Raw genomic sequence first — 27,525 nt, forward strand, 5'->3', positions numbered from 1 at the left:
GAGAGCAGAGACCCTGTCTTCCTGCCCACCCTTTCATCTCCAGCACCAGCATTACTAACTACACTTACTGCAAGTCTCTTGGGTGTCAGAAACCATGCTTTGCTTCTCCCAAATTATGGAACTGGAGTGCTTTTGTAGGAGTTCATGCAAGAGGGTACAGAAACAGTTTCGGAGTAGATTTCCAAGGGGGTGAAATGGGACAAACAGCCAAGAGCAGGGCAGAGTACCCTAAAAAAGAGGCTAGGCACAAGGCAAGGTTGGGCAAACAAGGCCACAGATGGATCCCACAGGGCAGCATCTGCAGGGGGATGGATGGTTGGAGGGTTAGAGCTTGGTAAGAGACAGGACAAATGCAAAATAACAAGGCTCACTGCCCACTCTGCAGTGTTTCTAAGGCCAGTCCCACATCCCTTCACCAGAAGGCTTCACCAAATGCCTCAGTGACACAGCAGAAATGCCAGAAAGAGAACAAAACTTCACACGGCCACTCCACACCTTGTCTTCTACCCCTGGACGCTCCCCCTCTCTTGCCAAACTGCAAGGCATCATCCACCAGCCCTAGGTGCTGGGTTATTCAATTATTCTAGCAGCTTTCAAAACATGTGTGCAGCCAGAAATTTTTCCAGAATGAAAAGAATCCTGTTATTTAGGCTACTGGGTCATTTGGTGGTGATCCTCTCTTGAATTCTCATTTGCCACTAATTGTTTTTCAATTAAACAGTAGCTCATTGGCACCCTACCCCTTCTAGTGAACGTTAGTGGCAAACATATCATCACTAGACAACCTGCTGCTCACTCTGCAGTTACACACGGGCAGGAGCCCGCCTGATCCTGCCAGCAGCCCTGCTCCCACCCAGAGCTGAGGCCTGCCCCTGCACCCTAAATGAACACTGAGCAGGCAGCACAAGTGCCAACTATCCACCAGCCCCCCACACACACCCCAACTGTCGTGTGTCAGCTGCATATGCGTAAAAACACGACTTCTACCTCCCCACCTCCAGCCCAGTGCTAAAATCACCAGAATAATCAGCCTCTGCTTGGGGCTGGAAACCCCTCTTTGCGCCTCACCCACAATCCACCCACCCACTGTACGTCAGTTCTCTGAGATATTTTCTCCCTGTAGAACAAACTAAAGAGAATATTTTGGGGAAAAAGGAAAACTAGTCACGAAACGAGCCTTTAAGACTCCATTTTAGCACTGGGCTTCTTTTAGGAGCCCTCTATTTCTGCTCAGAAGAAGCAGGGTCTGGTGATGAGCTGGGTAAAAAAATAAATAAATAAATAAGTGCAAGTATTTGCAGATGTGACCTTTAACCCCAAATCAGTAATAAAACTCACCTAAGAGAGAATGACATTTTTCATTCCATCAAAAGCAACCTGAGCCATCACCCTCTAAACCTCAGAGAGGGCTACCAGAGAATGAATGACAGTAACGGACAGGGGACACCTCCATTGGAAAGAGTTTAGAGCAACCTTGCAAATAGCCACTTGCCCACCCTCACCAACAATGTTGTCAGACAACGCACTGCACTACAACGCACTGCACTAGAGAACAAGAAAGCATCCCCTGTTTACATAGGTTGCTGTGAGGCAGAACCAAGCTCCACCAACACCCCCTATTTTCCAAGGATCAGCCAGCGGCCACAGGAGAGAGAAAGCACACCTTGTGGCCGTGAGTGGCCTCTCCATTCTGCTTACCATTCCTCCACCTGTTGAGCTCCATCTCCAGATGCTGGATCACGTTCTTCAAAGTCTTGTTTTTCTCTTTCTCTTTCTCATACTTCTTCTTCCATTCTTCCGCCGTCAGTTCCAGGTTCACAGAGACTGTGTTCTTGATGGTCTTAGCTCTGGGATTAAAAACACAGACTCTGAGTGCAGCTATCAGCGTTTGCTGGGTCGGCATAAATAAACCTCAATTCTTGTCCTGACCAAGGGTGGGACTGGGGAGGGAGGAGGGACCTGTGACTCTGCCCACACTCCTGGCTGGATTAATGGTACCACTACTCCTTGAGGCTCACAACGCATCCTTTCCTTTTCTCCTTCACATCCCACAGCTGTCTACGTTCAATGAACCTTTTTTCTAGTTGTGTCATAGGGTCACCTCTTTCTCTAGCCCCATGCCACCATCCTAGTCTCTCTTTAGAGCCCTGGTTTAGGATTATAGCATCCTCTTTTAAGCGGCCTAAATACCACTGCCAGATTCACTTTCCTAAGGACAGTATCCTTTCAATTCAATAAACATTTATGGGGGCCCGGCATTGTGGTGCACTGTGTTAAGTCACTGCCTACAACACCAGCATCCCATGTCCTGGTTGCTTCACTTCCCATCCAGCTCCCTCTAATGTGCCTGGGAAAGCAGCGGAAGATGGCCCAAGTGCTTGGGCCCCTGTCACCCACACAGAAGATCCCCATGAAGCTCCGGGCCCCTGGCACAGCCCTGATCATTGTAGCTATTTGGAGAGCGAGCCAGAGCATTAAAGATCTCTCTCTCTCTCTCTCTCTCTCTCTCTCTCTGCCTTTCAAGTAAATAAATAACTCTTTAAAAAAAAAAGTTCATAGAAATGCAAGAATTTAAAAATTTTTACACCAAAATAAACTTATCTTTTAATTCCACTTTTCCACAAACTTTTTGAAGTTCCTTCATGTGTGAGAGCCAATTTCATTTGTTGTTTACTTTTTCATTTTAAACTCCCAACACTTCTTACACTGTCATGTTTGCCAGCACAACCTGACATGTGATTCAGGTAAATTACTACTGTCACCAAATGACATTGTGGACATGATTTCTACTTTAGTGGGAGAAATTCAGCAGAGCTCACCAGCACTACAGATGTCATCACAAACATTCATTCCTAAAGCAGACAACTAAATAGCCCAACTGTCAAAAGAGAAATTAAACGACTTCAACGTGACACTCCACTAAAGAATTAGTATAATTCTTTCTCCTTTGCCGCGCCTTGAGGCTGCTGTCCCCAGAAGCGCTTCAACTCTAATTTTTCAACCTGCAGCAGCTTCATTACTACTTTAAAGTCTGTTCCAGTCTGACACTCTCGCCTCACCTTCCAACAGCCTCAGGTGGTACTACAGATGTTTCTCAGAAACAAACACAAACAGCGCAGCATCCGCTATCAACTTAGTAAGGCAAAAAGTGAAAAACAGCTCCTGGCGAAAATGCTTGTGGACATTCTGAGACACACTTTGGGACTTTTAATCTTACATTTTAAATCATAAAGAGTCCCTGGGTGATCTCAAATGGTACCAGAAAGAAAAAGTTCAAGCTTCTATGCTACACTCAGGCAGGATTAGCCAGAGGCACGTTCTGTGAGCAGACTCACAAGGTCATCATTGGTATAACTAATCCTCATTCCTGAAGATCTTTGCAAAGCTGCCCAGAAAATTCTTTGTCTTCTACTTCTGTGGTAGGCAGGGTCCTGGCAAGGCACAGATGACCAGTTCAAGTTGTATAATTTGCAGAGAGCTTAACAAATATATAGTGAAGCGATAAAAGGGTACCCCAAGGTAGAAGTAGGGGAGTCATTACTGCCCAAAGGCTAAAGGGAGGCCCAGAGCAGGAGAGCTGGTGGAAATAGTAACAGTCTTTAATGGGAGTTAACAACCAATGCAAAATGTACCTGCAGAAAGGGAGGGAGCCAGGAAAAAAAATCCTGATTTCACTCCCATCAGACTGTGTTCCTTCTCTCACTGGTTGAACCTAACTGGAAGCCAGAGGCAAGAGAGCCCATGGCAATAGTACAAGCCGGTCACCCTCCAAGACATCAAGAGACAGTATAGAAAAGTCCAGAGGAGTACATGGGAGATAAGCCACCTAACTTTTCATTTGGAACTGAAACAACAATGGGAAACCATGTCTCATGCTGGATCCCTAGACTTATTCATTCAGTCCTGAACACGGCTGAAGAGAAGCCTATACATCCTCTAGAGACAGAAGATGAAGAAATCAGATGATAGGGAAAGATATCCATTCTCCCAAAACTGTCCTACAGGTTAAAAATAATCCCCTCAAAAGCTCTAGAGGAGGGAGTGTGTGTGTGTGTGTGTCTGTGTGTCTGTGTGTGTGTGTGTGCAGAAATGGGCAAGTTGGTCATAGGTATTTAAAAAGGCCAAGAAAGCAATCACAATTTTGAAGATCAAAGTTAGGGAATGGATCATCAACACTCTGAAAGCCATGGTAATTAAAACTGATGAGCCAGGTTGGAATAGAACCAGAATGGGTTGGCCAGAAACTTTCATCTGATTCACAACAAAGGTTCCTCCACAGTACAGGGAAAGCACAGTGTTCTCAGTCTACGGCCCTAGGGAGAGGGAGGACTTTACCCCCGTAATGTATATCTAATTCTATTCCAGATGGATCATAGGCACACGTGTGAAAGGTAAAACAGCAGAGCTTCTAGAAGAAAACACAAGAGACCTTCTTCAAGTCTTTGGGTAGGCAAAGGTAAAAGGAAAAAATAAATCTGACTTCATTAAAATTAAAAACCTCTTTTCATTAAAAGTCTCCATAGGAGACTGAAAAGGCAATCATAAAATACAAGATAAATAAAACACATATCCATGAAAAAGGACTTACCTAGAATAACTCCTATAAATCAGTAAGAAAAAATCTGGCAAGGAATTAGTGCCAATAAAACACTTGGTGGGGGTGTGTAACATTGCTAGCCATCAGGGAAATGCAAATTAAAACCATAATGAGATACTTTTATACATTCAATAGAATGGCTAAGAATTCTAACACTGATAATGGCAACTGTTGGTGAGAATAAGTGGTGACTATGCCACTCAATTGCTCCTGGAGGAAGTGTGAATTATTACTATCATGTTGGAAAAACATTTGATAGTATCTCCTATAGCTCGGTATCTCAAACTCTACCACCCGGCAATTCCACTCCTACACAATAGAAATGGGAAGATGTGTTTACCTAAAGGCAGGACAACCAAAGTCATGTAACTTCATTTACGAACAGAATACCACAATGAAAGCAATCCAAATATTAATCAATCTACAGTAGAATTATCTATGAATATACTGCCATAGTCATAGAACAGAATACTATATATAAAACTGAAAAATTAGCTACTACCACATCTAACAATATAGATGAACTTCACAGATAACAATATTGCAGAGAAGCCAGATACAAAACAGTACTATGTGGTTTCATCTACACATCAAGGTCAAAGACAGACAACACTAATCTACATTGATGGAAGTCAGGATGGCAGTTACCCTTCAGCATCCTAATAGAGAGCAAGAGAGGCTTCCAAGATGTTGAGCAGTGGTTACAGATGTGGATACATTTGTAAAATTTCCGAGTTGTACACTCAAATTTATGCATTTCACTACACATATGCCATATTCAATAAAAATAAGAAAAGCAAACTGAGTAGAAAGAAACCACTTCAGACAGATCATGGATTAAACTAAAGTTACCAGGGCCTACATCATGGTGCAACAGGTTAAACAGCTGCCTGAGATGCCACCATCCCGTATGAGCACTGGATCAAGTCCCAGCTGCTCTATTTCTGATCCAGCCCTCTGCTTATGTGCAGAAGATGGCACAAGTGGCTGGGCCACTGTCACCCACATGAGCCCGGATAGAGTTCCAGGCTCCTAGCTTCCCTAGCCGTTGTAGCCACTGGGGAGTGAGCCAACATACGAAGATCTCTCTCTCTCTCTCTTCCTCCCCCCTTCCCTCTCTAATTCTGCTTTTCAAATAAATAAAATGGATCTTTAAATTTAAAGACGCAGGGGCTGGCACTGTGGTGCAGCAGGTTAAAGTCCTGGCCTGAAGTGCCAGCATCCCATATGGGCTCCGGTTCTAGTCCCAGCTGCTCCTCCTCCAATCCAGCTCCCTGCTATGGCCTGGGATAGCAGTAAAAGATGGCCCAAGTGCTTGGGCCCCTGTACCAGTGTGGGAGACCCCGAGGAAGCTCCTGACTCCCAGCTCTGGACTGGCGCAACTTCGGCCGTTGCAGTCATTTGGGGTGTGAACCAGTGGACGAAGATCTCTCCCTCTCTCTCTCTCTCTCTCTCTGACTCTGTCTCTCTATACCTCTGCCTTTCAAATAAATAATCTTAAAAAAAAAGAAAGAGTAATAAAGTCTCAGTCCTTTATTCCATTAAGAGACCAAAAGAATGTAGAATATCTATAATCTTTCCTTTCACTTTAGAAAATTTAAAGAATGAATCTAACGATCATTAGCTTTTATCTGATTTTTCCTCTTAAAATGCATTTTCTTCCTTTGGGAATACCCAAGGAGTTACTACCAGTATAGGATACATAGTTAGGGGCCTGCTGTTTTGTTTTTTGCATTGTTTACTTCAGAGCACGTCAAAGGCTTCCATACTCTTAGCCTTTTTGTTGGGGTATTTTCCACACACTTGCTAGCTGTTATCACACTAAACCCCATCCCGACTCAAACACAGCAAATCAATGTGGCTCCTGGGCTGAAGGCTGCACATGGAGAAGATGTGGGGGCTTGTACATATACCTACACCCAATATGTGTGCATTTACTGCTTGGCCTGGTTTCCAGAAGAATTTCAGGCAGCTTGTAAGTAACATAAAATCAACAAGAGAGCAGAAAGCAAATGCTCCCAAGGCAGGTTCACAATTCTGTCTAGCTGAAGATACACATTAATAGCAATAGCATCCAGCCCAAGAGTTCTGGAACATTAGCTCTTTGATAAAGGAAAACAAGCCAACAAACCCACAGGAGCCCTATTTTAGCCACCTACTGCTCATTCATCATCTTTAAAGGTCAAACTGATTGTGATATCATCTGAATAATCCGAAGTGACCCGATCATTCACCAAGAAGCAAAAAGGGTCCTTGGGTCTTCATTTCTAAAAACCCTTAGGTTTTACTGAGACCTTCCAATGTGTATACAGATACAAATGCCTATTCCTCCAGTTATAGTTAAGTGAGCCCTGAGCTAAATCCTAACCAAAGGGTACCTACAGGGAGCACCTTAATTCTGTGTTAAGCTTACACCCTAACAAAAAGATCCATTCAGCAAAAACGAGCCCAATTATGAGGGTGCCATTCTTAGGAATCTGGTTTGCAGCTTTTCAATAATCGATGAGCTAGGCCGGTGCCGCGGTTCAATAGGCTAATCCTCCACCTGCGGCGCTGGCACACCGGGTTCTAGTCCCAGTCGGGGTGCCGGATTCTGTTCCGGTCGCTCCTCTTCCTGTCCGGCTCTCTGCTGTGGCCCAGGAGTGCAGTGGAGGATGGCCCAAGTGCTTGGGCTCTGCACCTGCATGGGAGACCAGGAGAAGCACCTGGCTCCTGACTTCGGATCAGCGCGGTGCGCCAGCCGCAGCGCACCAGCCACAGTGGCCGTTGTGGAGTGAACCAACAGAAAAGGAAGACCTTTCTCTCTGTCTCTCTCTCACTGTCTAACTCTGCCTGTCAAAAAATAATAATAGATGAGCTAGACTTGTCCCAGATTAAAAAAAAAAATCTCTTTACCCTACAGGGAGAGAATTTGAACCAAGTATTTAGAAGACCTCAGAGTTAATGAACATGAGCCCCCTTTGGAGAAGACAGACTCGGCACAGCGGACTAAGAACCCAGCCCCCCACCCCCACCCCCCCCAGGACCTGACACTGAGAAGTGAAGTCAGAACACATGGAAGGAGGACAAAAACCGCCTTGTTCTGGAACATTCCGCCATTTCTTTTCCAGCACCACTCAGCCCCTCCACCACTGAATTTGCAGTTTATGTGGTCACAAGTGCATGCCCAGGCTCCTTAGAGGGTGGCTCATTTCCAAACGAAGGTCAAACACCGACACAAGACGTCCTCATAATTTGGCACTTAAATGAAGTTCTCGTTGAATGTTGGGGAAGGGGAAATAGTACTGGATTCATGAACTCAAATCACCCTGCGTCCTGATAAATCCCCAAGTGTTTCCCTCTATTCATTAGAACTGGCCATTGACAGTTCTAAATGATACATGTATTTCCTTTCCTTGGAGCTGCTTCTAATTACCTTGGCCTCCCTGCAAGATATAGGAAGACGTTTGTTCCTAAGACCTTTGGCCCTCTTGTTCAGTCTCTTCCTTCTTTCTCCAGTTGGTCAGGAGAGCCCTGGCATTTCACTAAGGAGCTCTGACAAACCCACATGTTCAACACACAGCAGTAAATCTCTAACGTGTGATCTTGCTTTGTGAAGAGAGACTGAGATCCACCCACTATACCCGCTATAGGGGAGAGAGGGGAAGGGCAGTGTAGCATCCTTCTTCAGTCAGGGTTCTCCAGAGCAACTGAACAACAGGAAGCAGACAGGAATATACAGACTACTATACTCATACACCCATCTGTGTGTGTGTGTGTGTGTGTGTGTGTGTATGATCCTATTATATACACAACATATATCTTATTTATTTCTTTAAAGAAATTGGCCCAGAGGATCGTGTCAGGGCTGGAAACAGCAGGTGATACTATAGTCTTAAATCTGTTGTTCTCCTGGAAGCCTTGGATTTTGCTCTTAAGGTCCTCAACTGATAGATAAGGCCGGCTTCAATTGTCACAGGTATTTGCTTAACTTAAAGTCAACTCACTGTAGATGTTAACCACATCTACAAAATACCATCATAGCAACATCTTCATTATGTAACTGCACTCTAGTTTGGCCAAACTGACACATGGCACCAGACATCACACCTCTAACCTGCTGGAAGTTCTGGTTCCCACCTGAACACTCTCTAGGAAATACCCCTGCCCCAGAGCACCTTCCCAGTTCCTGGGGAGGTCCCTGCCCTGCTCCTGGAGGCAGGAGGGGAGGGAAGGAGAAACTGACATTCTGTCTTTTAAAGGGCTCAGGTCTCTGCAGAAACATTCTGAAGTGAATTAAAAGAGGATTTGCATCCAGTTAAACTTAGGTCACTCCATTCGGATCTGGCTAAAAGGTCCATGAGAGTCTCACAGGCATGGAAAGCCATGACACGGTGGCAAAAACAATCTAAATGAAAGATCCTGGTGAACAAGACCCCAGCAGAAGGAACAGGCCATCAAGGAGGGAGGCGCCTTTCTCTGAAGGGAGGAAGGAACCTCCACTGTGATACTGCCTTGACTAAACAAGTTCAGAGTGGGTGAACTCAAGGGGCTTCCATAGCCTAGACAGCTCATAGCAAGAGTCTCGGGTGATTGCTGATGTCATAAATAAGAGTGCCAATTGTTAAATCAACAACAGGAGTCACTGGGTACCTGCTCCCCACGTAGGATCTCTGTCCTTAATGTGTTTTACTATGAAACTTAAAAACAACACTCCTAGTCGAACAATACCCTATACTTTGTGCGGTTGTGTGAGGGCAGCCTGTTGAAATCCTTGCTTAGTATATACTAAGTTGATCTTCAGTATATGAAGGTAATTGAAAATGAAACTTGATGAAGGGTGGGATGGGAGAGGGAGTGGGAGAGGGGAGGGTCGCGGGAGGGAGGGAGGTTGGAGGGGGGGAAGCCACAACAATACAAAAGTTGCACTTTGTAAATTCACATTTATTAAATAAATAAATAAAAAAAACTGGAAAAAAAAAAAACCTTAGGTCACTCACAGCAGCTCTCCCTCCAAGAGCAAAAATTAACCGTAGTTTTCACTAACAGGCCCTCCACCAGGGGTGATTTAAGTCTCATTGGCTCCTATGTCAAACATGCAGCCCAGTGTCTTGCCTTGGCCAAAGAGCTCACTCTGACCCTGCAGGTAACTTTCTCGCATTCTCTGGTAACATGAATTTTACATGCACACCGTTCGGGTTCTCCAGTGCCTCACCCAGCTGCCATTATACTGGCAGGTGGGTTTTTTAAAATGCACATCGAGGAAAGAAGAAAGAATATTACTTTCTCCAAGTTATCAATCCTCCTTCCACATTCAGCATATAAATAAAATCTTTGAATTATTCATGCTGGATCAATCAGAACCACAGATGTGCTGACTCAGAACTTGCTAAGCTGACTGGCCTACTCCCTTGAGGCTCCCTCTCCCTTCATTACCTCGCCACATCAAGGTGCATTAGATGAGTTTCCAAGATAATTGGGTGATCCGAGTTCACTTTTCTAAAACTTAGGAAATCTTTTTCAAATAGTGCTATAGAAGTAGTTTGGAAGAGTGATTAGGACTAAAAAATAAAATGCTGGAAGCCAAAAGAAGAATCAATGAAAACGCTCTAATGTGACTCCAGCTTTTTGAGTCTCTAGTGCCTGCGAATGCAAACACATGTCCTCAGCCAGATTTAAAGCTCTCGGACAGCATGGAAGGCACTCCTTCACTAGCACAATGCTGGGATTCAGGGGATGAACCTGACGGAATGGAAGAGGCAGAATTTATTGGTGAAAACAAGACAGCCATGGTAACTTTTCCCCTTTAGTTCCAGACCCTAATCCAGAATCCTGAAGGGTACTGGCAGGACTCTCAAGGGGAGCCTTCAGGCACCTAAAGACTCTCACATGTTTTTACTGCTTTCAAGTACATGCTATTGTTTTCTTAGAGCAAAAATACAGTAAAGCCTAGCAACTAGCATGTATTTTCTCCACATCCTTGAAAGAACCACATGGGAATAACTGAAGAGTCTGATGCTGCTCTGAGGTCTGGCCACCCCCCCCCAACAAAAATATAATGAATGTTCGTTACACTGAATTTGGGATGTGCCCAGCAGTCTTTCCTGAGTTCAAAGTGCTTAATCTCATTAGCTATCAGATACCATGTCTAATCCAATGTTCAAACTCATGTCTGCTGTATAATTGGGTTCAATGAGTGCACTTAACAATAAAGCAGGTACTGGCCCCAGAGAGTTCTGCATCCTTGAAGACTCCACAGAGGGAAGGGATCAAAACCTCATGCATTTCTGATTATAGATGGGAAAGCAAATCAGATCCAAACCCAAGCCAACTTCGGCCATAATGGTGTCATGGTTCAGCAGCACCCTAGGTGCCAAGGTCTCCTACACAATAATCTCTATGTCCATCTGTACATTCATATATGCACCATTTATTTATTGACCATCTACTGTGCACTATTTTTGCTGAGTACTTGATGGGAAATCAATCCCAGTGTGAAAATCAGTTCTTGCTGTCATGGAGCTCAGAATCTAGGTGACTCTGGTAAAAGAATGTGGACTGACCTGTTTCACTCAAAAACATCGTGACCTTACTGTTTATTTCCTGGAATCCCAAGTTATCAACAGTATTTCTTTATTTGGTCAGTCTAGAAACGTAATTCGAATTCTTCTTCATCCAATCTTGAGCCTAACTTCACAGTGCTTCCCCATATATCACCTCATCTGCAGCCCAGCCCATCCATGACTACGACCTCCCTGAGCCTCGATACTGTCAGAAAGGAGGAGCTTCATGCCATCCCTTCTGCTAACTGAAAACTGAGGCAACTCATGTAATCGTCCCAAACAATGCCCAGAGGTAGGCAGTACTGCAGCCCTTTCTAAAGACCAGAGGCTCAGAGAGACGTCAGTGAGAAAGTGGGTCAGTAGCAGAACTTACTTTCAAAATTGGGTTGACTGACCCAAAGGGCACTGCTCACCCATGCACTGCACTCCTACAGGTTCCTAATGGAGCAGCCCGCGTGAGAGAGGCTGTAAGTCAAATGGTATAGGCTACACCCTAAGACATGCGGTGTGTTTAGTCATTTCCTGGCAGTGTGGTCTCAGGTATGATACCTAATGGCTCTGAGCCTAAGCCTCAATTTCTTCCTCCATTCAAGGTGAGATAATGCCTACTTGTTAGAACTGCTAGGAGGATTTTGACATGCTTGACACATATTAGGCGCTAAAAACAATGTTAGTGGTAATGATGATGTTGGTGATGGCCTCACTGAGATCAGAAGAAAGACAATAATAGGGGCCAGTGCTGTGGCATAGCGGGTGAAGCCACCGCCTGCAGTGCTGGCACCCCAAATGGGCACTGGTTCAAGACCCGGCCGCTCCACTTCCAATCCAGCTTTCTGCTATGGCCTGGGAAAGCACTAGAAGATGGCTCAAGTCCTTGGGTCCCTGCATCCTTGCGGGAGACCCAGAAGAAGCTCTTGTTTCATGGCTTTGCATCAGTAGAGCTCCGGCCATTGTGGTCAGTTGGGAAGTAAACCTGCAGATGGAAGACCTCTCTCTCTCTCTGCCTCTCCTTCTCTCTTTGTAACTCTTTCAAATAAATAAATAAAATCTTAAAAAAATAAAGACAATAATAACAACTGATACCTAAAACACTCCTGTAGACAGCCGCAAATGCCCTGTAAAAAAGACACCTGCAGACAGACAGACAAATACTTCCAAAGACAGAAAATATATTTGTTTTCCAGGTGAGAATCATTTTTAAAGAGATGGTTGCTTTATCAGTGCATTCGGAGTTGGTTTGTTTGAACACGTCTTCAGAGAAAACCATTAAAGTCTGAGTAGAAGATGCTGCGTGAGTGGTGGGGGAGGCAGAATGCAGTCTCCGGGCCCCAGCAGCAGATGCTGGTGTACAGGGCATCCTGGGACCTTGGAGAAAAGCAGGGGTTGTCCTACCACCATCGCATTGACCTGAGTATTTGTCTAATCAAGGAAGTCATTTGAGAGGAAGGAAAGGACTCAAATCCAGTTTAACAGATACATTAGTTCTATGACAATTCAATGTAATTATTATTTATTTAGACATCCCACAGGTGCCTCAACTGCATAAATCTATGTTCTGTTGAGGGCTCAGGAAATGACTGGGGCTTAATGCAGTTTACCTAAGACATAACAATCTCCCATACATCCCACCCCCACTTGTCCTTACCCCAGGCATCTGAAACTACTCTTTAAGCCTGACCACACAGCACACACAGCCCCCACACCCACACCCAAGAAAAGGCAGGGCAGCGCCTTTTTGATGAGGCCCCCAGAGGATGGGGAACCTGTCTGGAGGGCACAGGATTCTCCACAGTCGATTGGAATGATGGCAGCAGAGGCCATGTTATCCAACCTCAGCTCCAGGCTCAGACCACTGAGTGCTGAAGATGCTGCGATCACCCAAATCCATAGCACCCTAAGCACTCAGGAACTGACACCAAGGTCCTCATGGCTGGGAGGATCAGGCCCGGACACCAGAACTGGGGAAACACAATGGTAGGAGGCCAGGCCTTGGGCAATGTGAAAAAGAAACAAACAATACTACACAGCAGTTTAAAAAAAAAAGTGAAATCCAGTCATTTGCAACAAAATGGAGGAATCTGGAAAACATCATACTTAGTGAAATATGCCAGTCCCAACAGGACAAATACCATATGTTCTCCCTGATCTGTGATAATGAACAGAGCACCTAAAAGGAAATCTGTAGAAGTGAAATTGACACTTTGAGAAGCAAAGGGCTGAGAATAGCATAGCCCTTATCTTAACTATCAAGGAATAGTTTTTTTTCTCATCTTCATACTATTTGTTGAACTCTTTAATTAACAGAGTTAATAAAATGTGTATAAAGTCAATTGAAAATAGATCTCAGTAAAAAATAAGAGTGGAAATAAGAGAGGAGGAATTTTGTAACTGTAAAGCTGTATAGTTCTGCATATATTCCTATGGACTTACCTCTAAGGATAGTTTAAAAACTTGCCATGGGAACCCAAATCCCATTAAGCTGGGTGGTAAAAATATCATCTTAAGTGTTAAAATGATCATATAGACAGTATTAAATGTTAAAGGGATCATATAAATAAGTGTCTGATAATAATAATATAATTAAAAAGGAGAGAATGTTCCAACATGGGAAGGAGTCCACACAGAGGACACACAGAATGACAATCACTTTAAATAACACTTTGACCTCAGAATCAGCCCTTAATGCTTTCTGGTCTGGCTGCCAAGCCCATGAGAGCATTTCAGGCATGGAAAGCCAAGACAGTCTGGCAAAAAATGTCCTACATGAAGGATTTCTGTGAGACCCCAGTGGAAAGAGGGGGATCAAAGAAAGATGTACTTTTCTCTGAAGAGAGGAGAGAACTTCCACTTCGCTTATAGCCTCCTCTACATACTGATGGAGACTGTGGATTCAAAAGGCTTCCATAGCCTTGGCAGCTCATTTCAAGAGCCTCAGGTGATCACTGATGTCATATTTAAAGTGTTAATAGCTAAATTAACAACAGGAGTCACTGTGCACTTATTTCCCATGCAGGACTTCTGTCCTCAATGAGTTATATTATGAGAGTTAACTGTAAAACTTGTTCTCAAACAGTGCAAATTATTGAAATTTTTACTTAGTATAGAGTTGATCTTCTGTGTATAAAGTTAATTGAAAATGAATCTTAATGGAGAATGGGACTGGGAATGGAAGAGGGAGGAGGAGGTGAGGTGGGAGCATGGATATGGTGGGAAGAATCACTATATTCCTAAAGTTGTACTTATAAAATTTGTACTCCTTAAATAAAAGGTTTCTTTGGGAAAAAAAGAAAGAAAGAAATGGTCAAGAAAGGAAGGGCAGGTATGAACCAATCCACATATACCAAAGTGGTGTTGGGCTTACTAAGAGACACCCGCGGCCCCATCTATTCCCACTGCCCAGAGATCTAGGGAGTCTCACTGTGGCATCAGGGAAAGTGAGAAGACAGCTGCCTCCTACCTCTTTCCTCACTGTGCATTCTGTGCCTCCTACCCCAGGGTTAGTGTGGATTCCATGACCATGCATTCACCTATGTTCCCTATTGTTTTGTCAGCAATTTTGCAACAGATCCCAAATACTGGAGTTCAAGGCACTTACCAATCTTGAGAGGCATCCAACTGAAATCACATGAACCTACAAATTAAGATTGCACTTCCACAAAGGACAAAAGTAATGGGTCCACTACATTACCAACAATCCCATCTGTAACAAACTGGAGTGTGTCGGTTTCTTTTAAACATCATACCTTTGAGTGATACATTCTCGGTTATTAACCAAAAACATAATTATCCCTTTGGTTTGAATAAATAATACCTCAAGTTCATTGATCACAGGCTGGATGCAATTTAGTCACTGGCTCCTTGCCTCCTCACTTTGTTACCCCCTGCCACTAGCCCCTCACTCACTCCTGAGACCTAAGGCCCACTACAGAGCATGGGTTGCCAGGGACTCCACGTACCTCTGTCCAAACATCAACGTGGACTTGGTCTCCGCCTCATTGAAGACAGAAGGAGAACAGCAAATGACAATAGTGGTCCTACAGTTCCCACCCAGTGAGTCCTGGAGAATTCGAGTCATCTTACTGTCCCGGTATGGCACATGTGTTTTCTGTGTTGGAAAAGAAAAAGTATTAGCAGATGTCCTAAACAGCACTCTGGCCTCAGAATCAGCCCTTAAGGCATTCAGATCTGGCTGAAAAGCCCATGAAAGTATTTCAGGCATGGAAAGCCAAGACACTCTGGCAAAAAAACAAACAAACAAACAAAAAAAAAACACCTAAATGAAAGATCTCTGTGAGTGAGATCCCAGTGGAAAGAACAGGTCATCAAAGAAGGAGGTACCTTTCTCTGAAGGGAGGAGAGAACTTCCACTCTGACTATGACCTTGTCCAAATATGATCAGAGTCAGCAAACTCAAAAGGCTTCCATAGCCCTGGAAGCTCATGACAAGAGCCTAGGGTGATTACTGATGCCATAAACAAGAGTGTCAATTTGTTAAGTCAACAACAGGAGTCACTGTGCACTTACTCCTCATGTAGGTTCTCTATCCTTAATGTGCTATACATTGTGATTTAATGCTACAACTAGTACTCAAACAGTATTTTTCACTTTGTGTTTCTGTGTGGGTGCAAACTGTTGAAATCTTTCCTTAATATATACTAAACTGATCTTCTGTATATAAATAAAAAAGAAAAGAAAAAGTATTGGTTTTGATAGCCCATTCTAAGAAACAAACCCAGAGGCAAGTAAGTTAGGGAGGAGCTTAGAAACACGCGTGAAGTAAGAATTGGCCTCTGTGCCTTTGACTCTCTTTCCCCAGTTTAATGATTAATGAATGGTGATGGGGGGGGGGGGGGGATGGGAATAGGAAATTAGCACCACCATTCAGTTTTTGATGAACTAGATTGTCCCAGCAGGCAAGTGGCCAGGCCAGGATCTCCTTGGTCATCTTCCAGTTGGGAAAACAGAGGACTCTCAGATGTGTGGCAAAGGGAATATGCATACCCAAAAGGAAACATCACGACATTATTTAATACACAGCGACAGGATCACTTACTGTCCCTTCTGCCAAGGCAGAGATCACGTTTCCAAGAGCAGACAAAGACTTATTGATATTTTTAGCTTCATCCAGAACAGCTCCCTCGGCACCAGTTTTGCTGACCTACCAGAGAGAAGAGAAAGCAGTGAGCTGCTCAAGAGAGCAAAAGTGCAAGGGAGAAAATTCACACTCATTCGTGGGCATGGGGGAGTTCCTCCTGGAAGGCGAGGGAAAAACAAAAGTAAATAAGAACCACTTTGATGAAGCCATCCCTCGTGCCCAAGGCTGGGGATTCAGTCTCTCCTGCTTGTCATTTTCCTCTCAATTAGGTTTTAGTGGAATGGCAGAAATGCCTCAAGTGCTAAAGCTGCAGACGCTTCCCCAGAGGACATCCATCCAGAGAAACCAGGCTCCAGAAATGCTGTCACCACGGGCAGGCTCGGGTCCTCAGAGACAGAACCACTGTCTCCATGCCAGGGGGAGGCCAGAGGGCCAAATTCAGAGCACACACGGCCCTGGGCACGATGAGTGGGCACAGGAAGGACACTGCAAATTACAAGCTTAGAACTCTGCCAAAGGACTACTGGTGCAGGGCACACTTGTCCACACCCTGCTCCCTGCCTGCTTACTCCCCTAGCAAGGAAAACGGGGATCAATCATCCCAAAAGGCAAAAAAGCTCAGAGAGGCAGGGAAAGTCAAGAAAGCATACGCTGCACTATAAATCTGTCTCTTTTTCCTCTGCAGCCAGAGGGGCATGCACGCTCCTCCTCTATCATGTTGTTACAGGTAATGTCCCATCTACAGCACTTGCTCTCGGTGGAGAGCAGTTCACAGATGCTAGGGAGAAAAGGAGTTCTGCATGATTCATTTCTCTGCTGAAAGGACTAATGACACAGGTGAGCGGCTGTGCTCAGAAGAAAGGAAAGAGAGGAATAGTTTTAAACCGCACCAACATGGATTTCAGTTACACATAAAGGAGAGTCCTAACGATTGAAGTGAATGCATGTCCAGGTGCAGGGCACCTCTCTTGGCAGTGTGTGGATGTACCCCTGCTCACGGACACAGATCACGTGGTTGATGGGTCACAAATAAGGCTATTGAAACAGAGCTTCTTAAACAACATTTTCATATTTCAGCATCTCGACTCCATGAAATATACCAGGCAGGTCCTATCTATCACCTTCCTTCTACAGACAAGGAAAATGGAGCTCCAGTGACATCAGACTGCCAGCCTCAGGGAAGGATAGCAGGTCGCAGAGTGGGGAACAACAGCCCAGCGCTCTGTGCTGTAAGATTGAGCTGGCACATGCATGTGGACACATCCAGGCAAAGGAAAACCGACATGAACAAAGGAAAACATGCCAGCACTACCACTTTAAATCCCTCCGAAACACAAGGGGCTCTGCTGAAAGTTCACGGAAAATACATATCATGAAAAAATATATTTTACGCCCAAATAAATTTACCTTTTCATTCCATTTTCCTATGAACTTTTGAATTCATATCATTAGCAATAACCCAACACTGTGCAGAGGCAGGTCTTCACTATGATCTGCCAGCGTGAGGCAGTTTTCAGGTGTATCTGGACCCTAAGTACTCATCCCTGTGCGTGGCAAGAATGAAGGTGCCATCAGGCTCTTTACGCCGACCCATACATGGCATGGCCGGAAAGCTGATCAGCCGTCAACAGTTAGTCGGGAACACAACAGCACTGTTTTGTAACTTCGAAGCTACAAGCCCACACCAGCACAATGTTGGACTCCCAACCAGGAATATCCAAAGGATCTTCTGCTCATAGCCCCACAAATGCAAAAGAGAGGGAAACTTAAGGAATCATGACTTAGACAGATGCTAGAGGACATAACTTGGCAAATGGGAACTCAGTGATGTGGTGCAGCAAGTGGGGGTCAATGATATGGTGAGGGAGACTGACCAAACCTCAAGGCTCACCCTGATGGCCACTAAAGCCATGATGGCAGTGACAATGGAGGAAAAGGCACTGTGCAGGTGCATCTGCTCTGAGATGTTGCCCAATGGGGAAGGATTCCCCAGCCATGTGTGGCAGCAGGAGTCTCCATTGGTGCTACAGAATTGAGGCTGGTAAGGGGCAGGTGGGAGATTCTAGGAAGCCTACTTGGGAGGCATGGGATGGGGTACAGATGCCAAAAGAGAGTCCTGACAAAACCAGAGACCAGTCAGGGTTTGTGGCTAAAAGAATGAGCACAGGACTCACAGCCTAAGGAACCAAGGCCGCCCTCAGAAGATAGATCAGTCCATGCCCACTGCCAGGAGAACCAGGATGAGGCCGAGGTTACACAGATTTTATCAGCAAAACAGAGCCACAGAGGCAGAGCTGCTGCTTCCCACGGCAAAGCCATTCCCTGGCCTAGCTGAGCCTGGTACACAGGGCATCTTCCCTTTTCTCAGACATTCATGCCCCTTCCACATTGGCACAGCTGTCCTTGTCAGGATACGTTCAGACCAACACTTGACTAACGTTGTCACCAGGGCCTGTTCGGCATAAATCACCATTAGCATTCAGAGCATCTGCCTGTGATATGAACAGGGAACTTCAGGACCAGAAAATAAAGAGCAGGGAAACAAAGGTTAAATTTAATAACACCTTGGCACAACATCAGAAACTTAAAAAGCTTTTTAAAATAGGGAATAGAAAGGCATAAAAATCACGCCATTGCACGCTGAAGCAAATAACAGGGGAAATTATAGATAACACAAATAAAGAACCAATTACCTTTTCGCTCCCAGCCAAATCAACCAAATAAAGCTTCCCACTGAGTTTTTTTTCAGTCTCCACATTCTCTTGTTTAATATTAATCAGGAAGATACTGTGACTTCTAGAGCTGTGTTCATTCATGTCTGAAAAGGAAAATAGTTTACTGCGCTACAAAAAAACACACAAACTGAGATGGCAAACCTCTCGACTAAAAAGCGCAATAAATCATGCCTTCCCAGTCAGTTGTGAAAACCACCTGAGACACACTGTTTCCTCTTAAAAACAAGCTCACTCTTGAAAAGCAAGATTTAACATATCTTCAAGTAGCAGAGACATTCATCTAAAAATCTTGGTCAACAGCTTGAGATTCTCTAGCTCTGCCTGAAGCCCACATCCTACCACAGCCTGACTCTCCTTCAGTATGTAGCTTTTTCCCCTGCCTCACTTTAAATCTCACAGATGCTATTATCTTGATTAGTACCTGATATATTCTAGCTCAGTCACGTATGGAAGCCTGACCTTATCAGAAACAGTATAAGCTTCCTTAAGGAAGGATTAAGACTTTCTTAAGGAAGGATTAAGACCTACACCTCTTCTGCAACTCATGTTAAGTGCATAGAAGATCTCAAAGATTAAAAATGCCCCCATTAGGATGGAGTACTAGAAATAAAGTTCCTTGAAAACCCTGGCCAGTCAACCAGGCAGAAACAGAGGCCCACAATGCAACCCTCACCAGCAATCATTGCTCAAAACCACCTCACCAGATATGTAAAAAGTCCTAAAGAAACCTTCTTAAGAAACTGTTAGGACTGTTTAACAAAGCATACAAAATCAACACATAAAAAATCACTCACATTTCTATATCACAATAATCCAAAAAGTAAATTAAGAAAATGCCATTTACAATAGGAACAAAAATAATAAAATATTTAGGAATAAACTTAAAAAAGGAAGTAAAAGTTTTGTACACTGAAAATTAGGAAATGTTGCCAAAAGATATTAAAGAAAACACAAATAAATGGGAAGACATCCCATGTACATTGGAAGACTTACTCTGGCAAAATGGCAACACCAGAGGCCAGTGTTAGCACAGCAGGTTAGCAGCCTCCTGCGACAATGGCATCCCATATGGGTGCCAGTTCATGTTCCAGCTGCTCTATTTTCAATTCAGCTCCCTGCTAATGCACCTGGGGAAGCAGCGGAAGATGCCCAAGTGCTTGGGCCCCAGCTACTCACATGAGAGACCCAGACGAAGCTCTTGGCTCCTAGCTGTTGCAGCCATTTGGGGAGGGAACCAGTGAATGGAAGATCTCTCTCTCACTCTCTCTTTCTCTGTCTCTGTCTGTCCCTCTCTCTCTGTAACTGTGCCTTTCAAATAAATAAATAAATCTTCAAAATGTCAACACCATCCAAAATAACCCACATGTTCAATGCAAACACTATCAAAATCTCAGTGACAGTTTTTGTAGAAACAGAAAATTCCTTCCTAAGATTCATACAGAATCTCAAGAGATCTTGAATAGCCAAAACAATCTTGAAAAGTAAGAACAAGGTTGGACACCTCACAGTTACTGCTTTCGAAAGTTACTACAAAGCAACAGTAATCAGAACAGTGTGGTAGCAGCAAAAGACCAACATACAGACGAACAGAACAAAATAAAGAGCCCTAAAATAAACTCCAGCACATCAGTCAAATAACCTTCATCAAGGGTAACCAAAAAGTTCAAGGGGGAAATGACAGTCCTTTCACCAAATGGTGCTGCAACATTTACACATAAAAGTCTCAAACCATACACAAAAACTGGTTTGGTTCAGAAAGGAAAATATAAGATTCTTTGAGGAAATCATAGCACCAGATTTGGCAATGATTTCTTGGATAAGACACTAAAAGCATAAGTGCAATAGATGGATGGAAATGATGTTAACACACAATGAGGATGTGTTTAATACCACAGAGCTGCATAGTTAGCTAATGTTCTGAAGCAGCAGATCTAAATTAAGGAACCGAAAGGTATACCGTGAGTAATAATTAGTCATGAATAATTCGTGACTAACAACAGCTTATGAAACAGAATGAACTACTTTTTTGCCAAAACAGATATATTACTGATATAAGCATATCAGTATTGGGCAGCCAAGTGGCACACTGGTTAAACAGGGCTTGGGACATCCTTATCCCATAGCAGTGTGGCTAGGTTTCAGTCCCAGGCTCTGCTAACATGGACCTTGGGAGATAGTACAGGTAGTGGTTCAAGTACTTGGGTCTCTTCCATTCATCTCGGAAACCTGGATTGGGTTCTCAACTCCCAGCTTTGGCCTGGATCAGCTCTGGCTATTATAGGCAACTGGGGAATGAGCCAGTGGATAGGAGATCTCCTTCTCTATCCATCTGTCTCACTGCCTTTCTAGTATATAAAATAGAGATTGTTTTTTAAAAACAATCTTACACTCTTCCCTGTGTACATGTTTTAAGCAAGAGGGAAAGAAGTGAAGTCTGACCACACTGTATACAAGTTTAGGCTCTGGGGCTGGCACTGTGGTATAGTACATAAAGCATCTGCCTGCAGCATCAGCATCCCATAGGGGCACCAGTTCTAGTCCCTATTGCTCCTCTTGCAATCCAGCTCTCTGCTATGGCTTGGAAAGCAGTAGAAGGTGGCCCAAGTCCTTGGGCCCTTGCACCCAGTGGGAGACCTGGAGGAAGCTCCTGCCTCCTGACTTTGGCTTTGGATCAGATCAGCTCCATCTGTTTGAGGAGTGAACCAGCAGATGGAAGACCTTTCTCTCTGTCTCTCCCTCTCTCTATCTGTAACTCAGCCTCTCAAATAAATAAATCAATCTTTAAAACAAAAAGTCTAGACTCACCTATGAAATCTGCCACACATATAAACATCATCAGACACACTCTTGGGGTAGAGAAAAGGCTGGATCACAGAATCATAGAACCTCAGGTGGAAGAGACTTAAAGCGCTGAGATGAGCCTCTTCTACAACAGGATAGTGAACTCACTCTCTCTCTAGGAGCAGGCTTTAGTTGGGGCAGCCATAAGGATTACAGAGTTCTTATGGCAAATGAAAATCTATCCTCCCTAGTGGTTAAGACACTACTTCCTAATAATGTATACCCTGGGAAGAAGCAGGTGATGGCTCGACTACCTAGAATCCTGCCACTCACATGGGACAAATGGACTGATCTTCCAGCTGGGTCTCAGATTCAGCCTGGTACAGTCCAGGCTGCTGTGGGCATTTGTACAGTGAACCAAAAGATGGGAGCCTTCTGTTTGTTTTTTTGTCTCTGACTTTCTCTCTCAAATAAATAAAATGAACTAATTTTTTAGAAGCTATGCCTCCCAAGAACCTCAGCAATCCTGCAAGCCTACCCATTGAGACCAAACAGAGCAAGCTGACCTTCTGACCCAGGGTCGGCACCTTCAACTGCTCACATGTCCTCCTCAGATGTTTCTCCCCTCTAACTTCCTCTTTTGGTGAACTTACTTTCATTTGGCCACATCCTTCTATGCCTACCTAACCTTTTCATGGAACCTCTGCCGCTCTAGTACCATATGTGCTGCTTGTCTAAGATGCCTATGCTGGCCGGCGCCGTGGCTCACTAGGCTAATCCTCCGCCTTGCGGTGCCAGCACACTGGGTTCTAGTCCCGGTCGGGGTGCCGAATTCTGCCCCAGTTGCCCCTCTTCCAGGCCAGCTCTCTGCTGTGGCCAGGGAGTGCAGTGGAGGATGGCCCAAGTACTTGGGCCCTGCACCCCATGGGAGACCAGGATAAGTACCTGGCTCCTGCCATCGGATCAGCGTGGTGCGCGGGCTGCAGCGCGCCGGCCGCGGCAGCCATTGGAAGGTGAACCAACGGCAAAGGAAGACCTTTCTCTGTCTCTCTCTCTCTCACTGTCCACTCTGCCTGTCAAAAAAAAAAAAAAAAAAAAAGATGCCTATGCTGGGGAAGGTAGTGCCCAGCAAATGAGCCAATAAGAATGCATCTGCTATTAACCAGCATTGGAACGTTACCAGAAAGCTCCAAGTTCTGCTTTCTGACTTCCTCCTTGACTTTCTTTTCCTCTTATATGAATGGCATGCAGAATTTGTTGGCTTGGATTTTTTTAACCTGAATACTAACATGGTTAAAATAACATTCAGGCTTAAGCTGTTATCAAGGTCCATAGTCTCAATCAGTATTTCCATAACCTCAGAGTACTATGCACAGTCAACAGCACCTTTCCCAAAACCTGCCCTGGACACCCTGGGACTACACTTGTTCTGATGTCTGGGTTCAGCTCACCATTCACCACACACCTTGCCATGTATTGCTTCATTTATACCTCACCTCCACCTGTGCTGGGTGGGAGGCAGACATCTGTATCCTAAGTGACAGGGGAGGAAACACCACCAGTGTGCTTACTTGTTACAGCCACATGTCGGTTTGCTTTGCCTTCGTCTATCACATCCATGACCTCCTCGGGACTTGACACAAACCTCTCGGTGCACCCCTGGAAGAAGCACAGCAAGTGAACCATTAAAAAAGTTGTAAAGCAATAATATTTTGAGATACCTCAACATTTTTCCATTTCTCTTCTACAAATGCAGATAAATGGGAAGGCTACAATGTTGAGCCAACAACTTTCCCTTCTTGAATTCTAGGTTTCCTAAAAAGTAAACCACGAAGAAATGCCGAATTTTCCTAGGTACCTGAGTACATATTCATACGTAACAACAATATTGTCAGGAGACAGACCATAAAACAAGAAAATCAATGATAACATGAAGTTTCTTTTTGCATTCCATCTTTATGTATTTGCCATTTTCATCAACATTAGACACTTTGAAGTTCTAGACAGAATGCTATTAAGACTTCCCTTAACTGCAAAGTATAAACTGTTGTATTCAATACCAAAACTTCTTTAAATGTGAATAACATCAAATAATAATATTGAAATCATAAGTTTATATAAATAAATGATGTTATTGAAGAAATTAAATGTTGATTTTAAAGCAGATGAATATCAAATGCAAGGAACATGAGTAAACATCTCTATACCCTTTATAGATAATATTCTGGACATCTTGTGTAATAGTTATTACAACGGTTTAACAGGGGAGAAATAGGTTGCACCACCAATCAAGTTTTCTTCATACCTTTACATATGGGACTCTGTTTTTATCTTCATGAACAGCCAGGTTGGTCTTGGACACTAAAGAGATGATGAGGAGAAAAAAGTTAAAGCGCTTACATTGGAGGAAAAAATAGAAATTGTTAAGAAGATAGGTAAACCTAATCTACCTACAATATGCAAACTTAAACCTTGGCTTAGAATGAGCATGGAGCCTAAAGGCAAGAGAACATTTCTCTAAACTTGCAGAAGTCCCATGAATCATTTCAATCTCCCCTAGATTTAGGTTACAGAGCACATGAAGGACAAGTACTCAGGCTACTCACCATCAAGTAAGTCCCTTATTTTGTCCAAGTAGATCTCAAAATACGAAACCTGGTTAAAAAAAATGAGTTTAGAATAGAAATGCCAACTGGATTTCAAAAATATCACTGTGAGAACACACAGAAGCTTTGGTCACACATGGCGAAGAGGAGGAAAATGAAGACACAAAGTAAAGACTCAGGGCAGTGAGGGCAGAGCCACAGGCAGCTCTCCGTGTTCCCTCTGCCTCCCGCCTCCTCAGCCTGCCCTGCGTGTCCCCGCCAAGTGTGGACCACTTTCCAGCCCCATATGTCACAGCTCCTGTAACCTCCAGGCAGCCACTTACAGGAAGAATCCAGGGTTTGCCTTAGATGAGCACCAAGCAAATTTCTATACATGACAACAGCCAGAACAAGAAACACCCTCTGCAAATAATTTTCTTTTTTTTAAGATTTATTTAGCGCTGTGGCATAGCAAATTAAGGCACCGCCTGCAATGCCAGCATCCCATATGGGTGCCGGTTCAAGTCAGGCTGCTCCACTTCCCATCCAGTTCTCTGCTATGGCCTGGGAAAGCAGTAGAAAATGGCCCAAGTCCTTGGGCCCCTGTACCCCTGTGGGAGACCCGGAAGAAGCTCCTGGCTCCTGGCTTTGAATCAGCACAGCTCCGGCTGTTGTGGCCAATTGGGGGGTGAACCAGTGGATGAAAGACCTTTCTCTCTCTCTCTCTCTCTCTCTGCCTTTCCTTCTCTCTCTGTGTAACTCTGCCTTTCAAATAAATAAATAAATCTTTTAAAAATTTATTTATTTATATGAAAGGCAAAGTTACAGAGAAGCAGAGAGAGAGAGAGCGGTCTTTGATCCGCTGGTTCACCCCTAAATGGCTGCAACAGCCAGAGCTAGGCCAATCCAAAGCCAGGAGCCAGGAGTTTCCTCCAGGTCTCCCACATGGATGCAGGGGCCCAAGGATTTGGGCCATCTTCTACTGCTTTCCCAGGCCATAGCAGAGAACTGGATGGGAAGTGAAGTAGCTGGGACTCAAACTGGTGGCCATATGGGATGCTGGCATTGCAGGTGGTGGCTTTACCCACTACACCACAGTACCAGCCCCTGCAAATAATTTTCAAAACTCAGTGGGCCTCATCCTATTGCATGATACTGACAAGCCTTAGCAAATCCAGCGGTGGGTACAGTCCAAACATGTGCCCAAAGGAAGCAGGCAGGGGTTAAGGGCAGTGTGTTTGGAACCACACAAGCTCAGGAGGGTAACTGGGACAAGAGCTGTGAAGGCTGGGTTGGCAGGGTACAGGAAGGATCTGAACAAAATGCCACAGAATAGAAAACAACTTGTCTAAGAGAGAAAGGGAAGCCTTGCAATGACTTACTCTCAACCCTCATTCCCAGCACCTGGTTCATCAGCATCACCTACAGAATCCGCTTACACCGTAGCGCCCTGAGCCCTCCTGCAGCCCCACTGAACCAGAATCTCAGAGCCAGCTCTGAAATTCCCCCAGGTGACTCATAACACTGGCTGATGTCTGAGAACAGCTTAAACTAAACAGTGGTCTTGGGACTTAATTCACATATAACCAAAATCCTAGACCTCAATTTTCCTGTATGTCAAAGAAGCATTAGACTTTTATGATGTCAAAAATTCCCTCTAGGATTCTGCACTCTCTCTATCTGCCATCTGCTTCCAGATAAGCTTTTCCTCCCTCATGTTAATAAGTGGTTTTGAAATCTAAACAAGGGAATAGATCAAAAGGAAAATACAGTCACATATCACATAATGACATTTCAGTCAACAGTAGCCAGCATCGACCATAGTGGTCCCAAACAATTATATCACCTAGTGACATTGCAGCTGTCTTACTCGGTATAAGTACATTTCATGTTGTTCACAAGACAAAAAAAAAAAAAAAAAAAAAAACACCTAAACACCTAAAAATGCATCTCTCAGATCATGTCCCATACTGAAGCAATGCTTAACTGCCGTAAAGTTGTGAGGCTGGACTATGACTACACAGATGAAAGCTTGCCCTACATCCCAGCTCTGGACCAGTCCTGCCTCCATTTAGGAGAATGACAAGGCTCTGTATCCCAGCTGCTGTGGTCCCAATCCCGGACTCAGCCCTGGCTAATTACTTTTTGTGTATCTCAGTTTGGAACCACCTGTGATTTGCGGTCCTGGCTTTAAACCCTGGAATCTGTACATGGGCAACCCTGACAACATCTGCCTATTTGAACATCTGGCAAACTCCCCATCATGAGCCCTGTCACACTCATGGACACACCCAGGTGACATTCAAAGGACTCACTGCTTGCAGCTTTCTCCATCTCTCTTGTGGTCACACTCCAATCCCAGCCACCTCAGACCTAACCCTTCCTGTGGCCAACTCACCTCCGGTCCAACCCATTTTCTTTATTCCAGAATTGTCTAGAGACATGTGCTTTCTCTGAGCTCTTAAATATAGTCCTTATTTCTATAGATTACAGAGAAAATTAATTATATCTAAAAAGCGGTCAGGAGCTACACATTGGCAAATCTGACCATTAGAATCCTGTTCACATTTTATGGAAGTGGAAACAGAATTCTGACGTATTAAGTTCTGCTTTTGGTGGGGCACAGAGAAGGTGGTTAATTTTGCTATTTTGTCATCTCAAATACTTTGTGAGACCAAGCAGAAGAATAAATGGGCATTATTTGGTATTAAACAATAGCATGTTCAGAAATAATATTTAAATTAAAAACTCCATGGGGCTCATTGTAAGTAGATTTTCACTGCTGCCTTAATCAGCCCACTTTTTCCTGATTTAGTGTCACTACTCAGTTCAAATATAGAGTACTCAACAGCTAACTTGTCCTTTTACAATTATTATTTATGAAACAAGTAAGCATAACTACAAATGTAAAACAGGAGCATGGGCTATAAAATCCAGGCTGAGAGACTTAGAAGGTGTTGTTCCTCCCCCTTCCCCGCTTCAGGCTGGGGCTGTTTTTATCTTAATAAGCTTCTAGCACAAGACCCTATTTTGAGGGCAGTAATTGGTTTAACATCTTATTCCAGGATTATCACATAAGAACCCTGCAGTAGTTGAAGGTATTTAAATGCAAACAGCCTTAAAGAAGTACTAAGCTGCTAAATCTTGATCCCATCAAAGCAACAAGCTTCTGTATCCTTGGATATAAAAA

At 44.1% G+C, this 27,525-nt stretch overlaps 1 protein-coding gene across 1 annotated transcript in view; it reads right to left on the reverse strand.

Moving 5' to 3' along the window:
* Positions 1 to 27,525, reverse strand: part of KIF5C (kinesin family member 5C) — a 183,937-nt gene that overhangs the window by 74,742 nt on the left and 81,670 nt on the right. Inside the window, exons 5-11 of the mRNA XM_017342839.4 lie at positions 24,357 to 24,405; positions 24,056 to 24,111; positions 23,322 to 23,409; positions 18,928 to 19,052; positions 16,193 to 16,297; positions 15,096 to 15,244; positions 1,699 to 1,847 (exon numbers count right to left, since the gene is read on the reverse strand). Coding sequence (XP_017198328.1) covers positions 1,699 to 1,847; positions 15,096 to 15,244; positions 16,193 to 16,297; positions 18,928 to 19,052; positions 23,322 to 23,409; positions 24,056 to 24,111; positions 24,357 to 24,405 — 721 coding nt within the window. The remainder of the gene's footprint in view (positions 1 to 1,698; positions 1,848 to 15,095; positions 15,245 to 16,192; positions 16,298 to 18,927; positions 19,053 to 23,321; positions 23,410 to 24,055; positions 24,112 to 24,356; positions 24,406 to 27,525) is intronic.

Source organism: Oryctolagus cuniculus, chromosome 3, assembly GCF_051225735.1.
Source record: "Oryctolagus cuniculus isolate XC-2025 breed Fujian yellow rabbit chromosome 3, ASM5122573v1, whole genome shotgun sequence".
NCBI lineage: Eukaryota > Metazoa > Chordata > Mammalia > Lagomorpha > Leporidae > Oryctolagus > Oryctolagus cuniculus.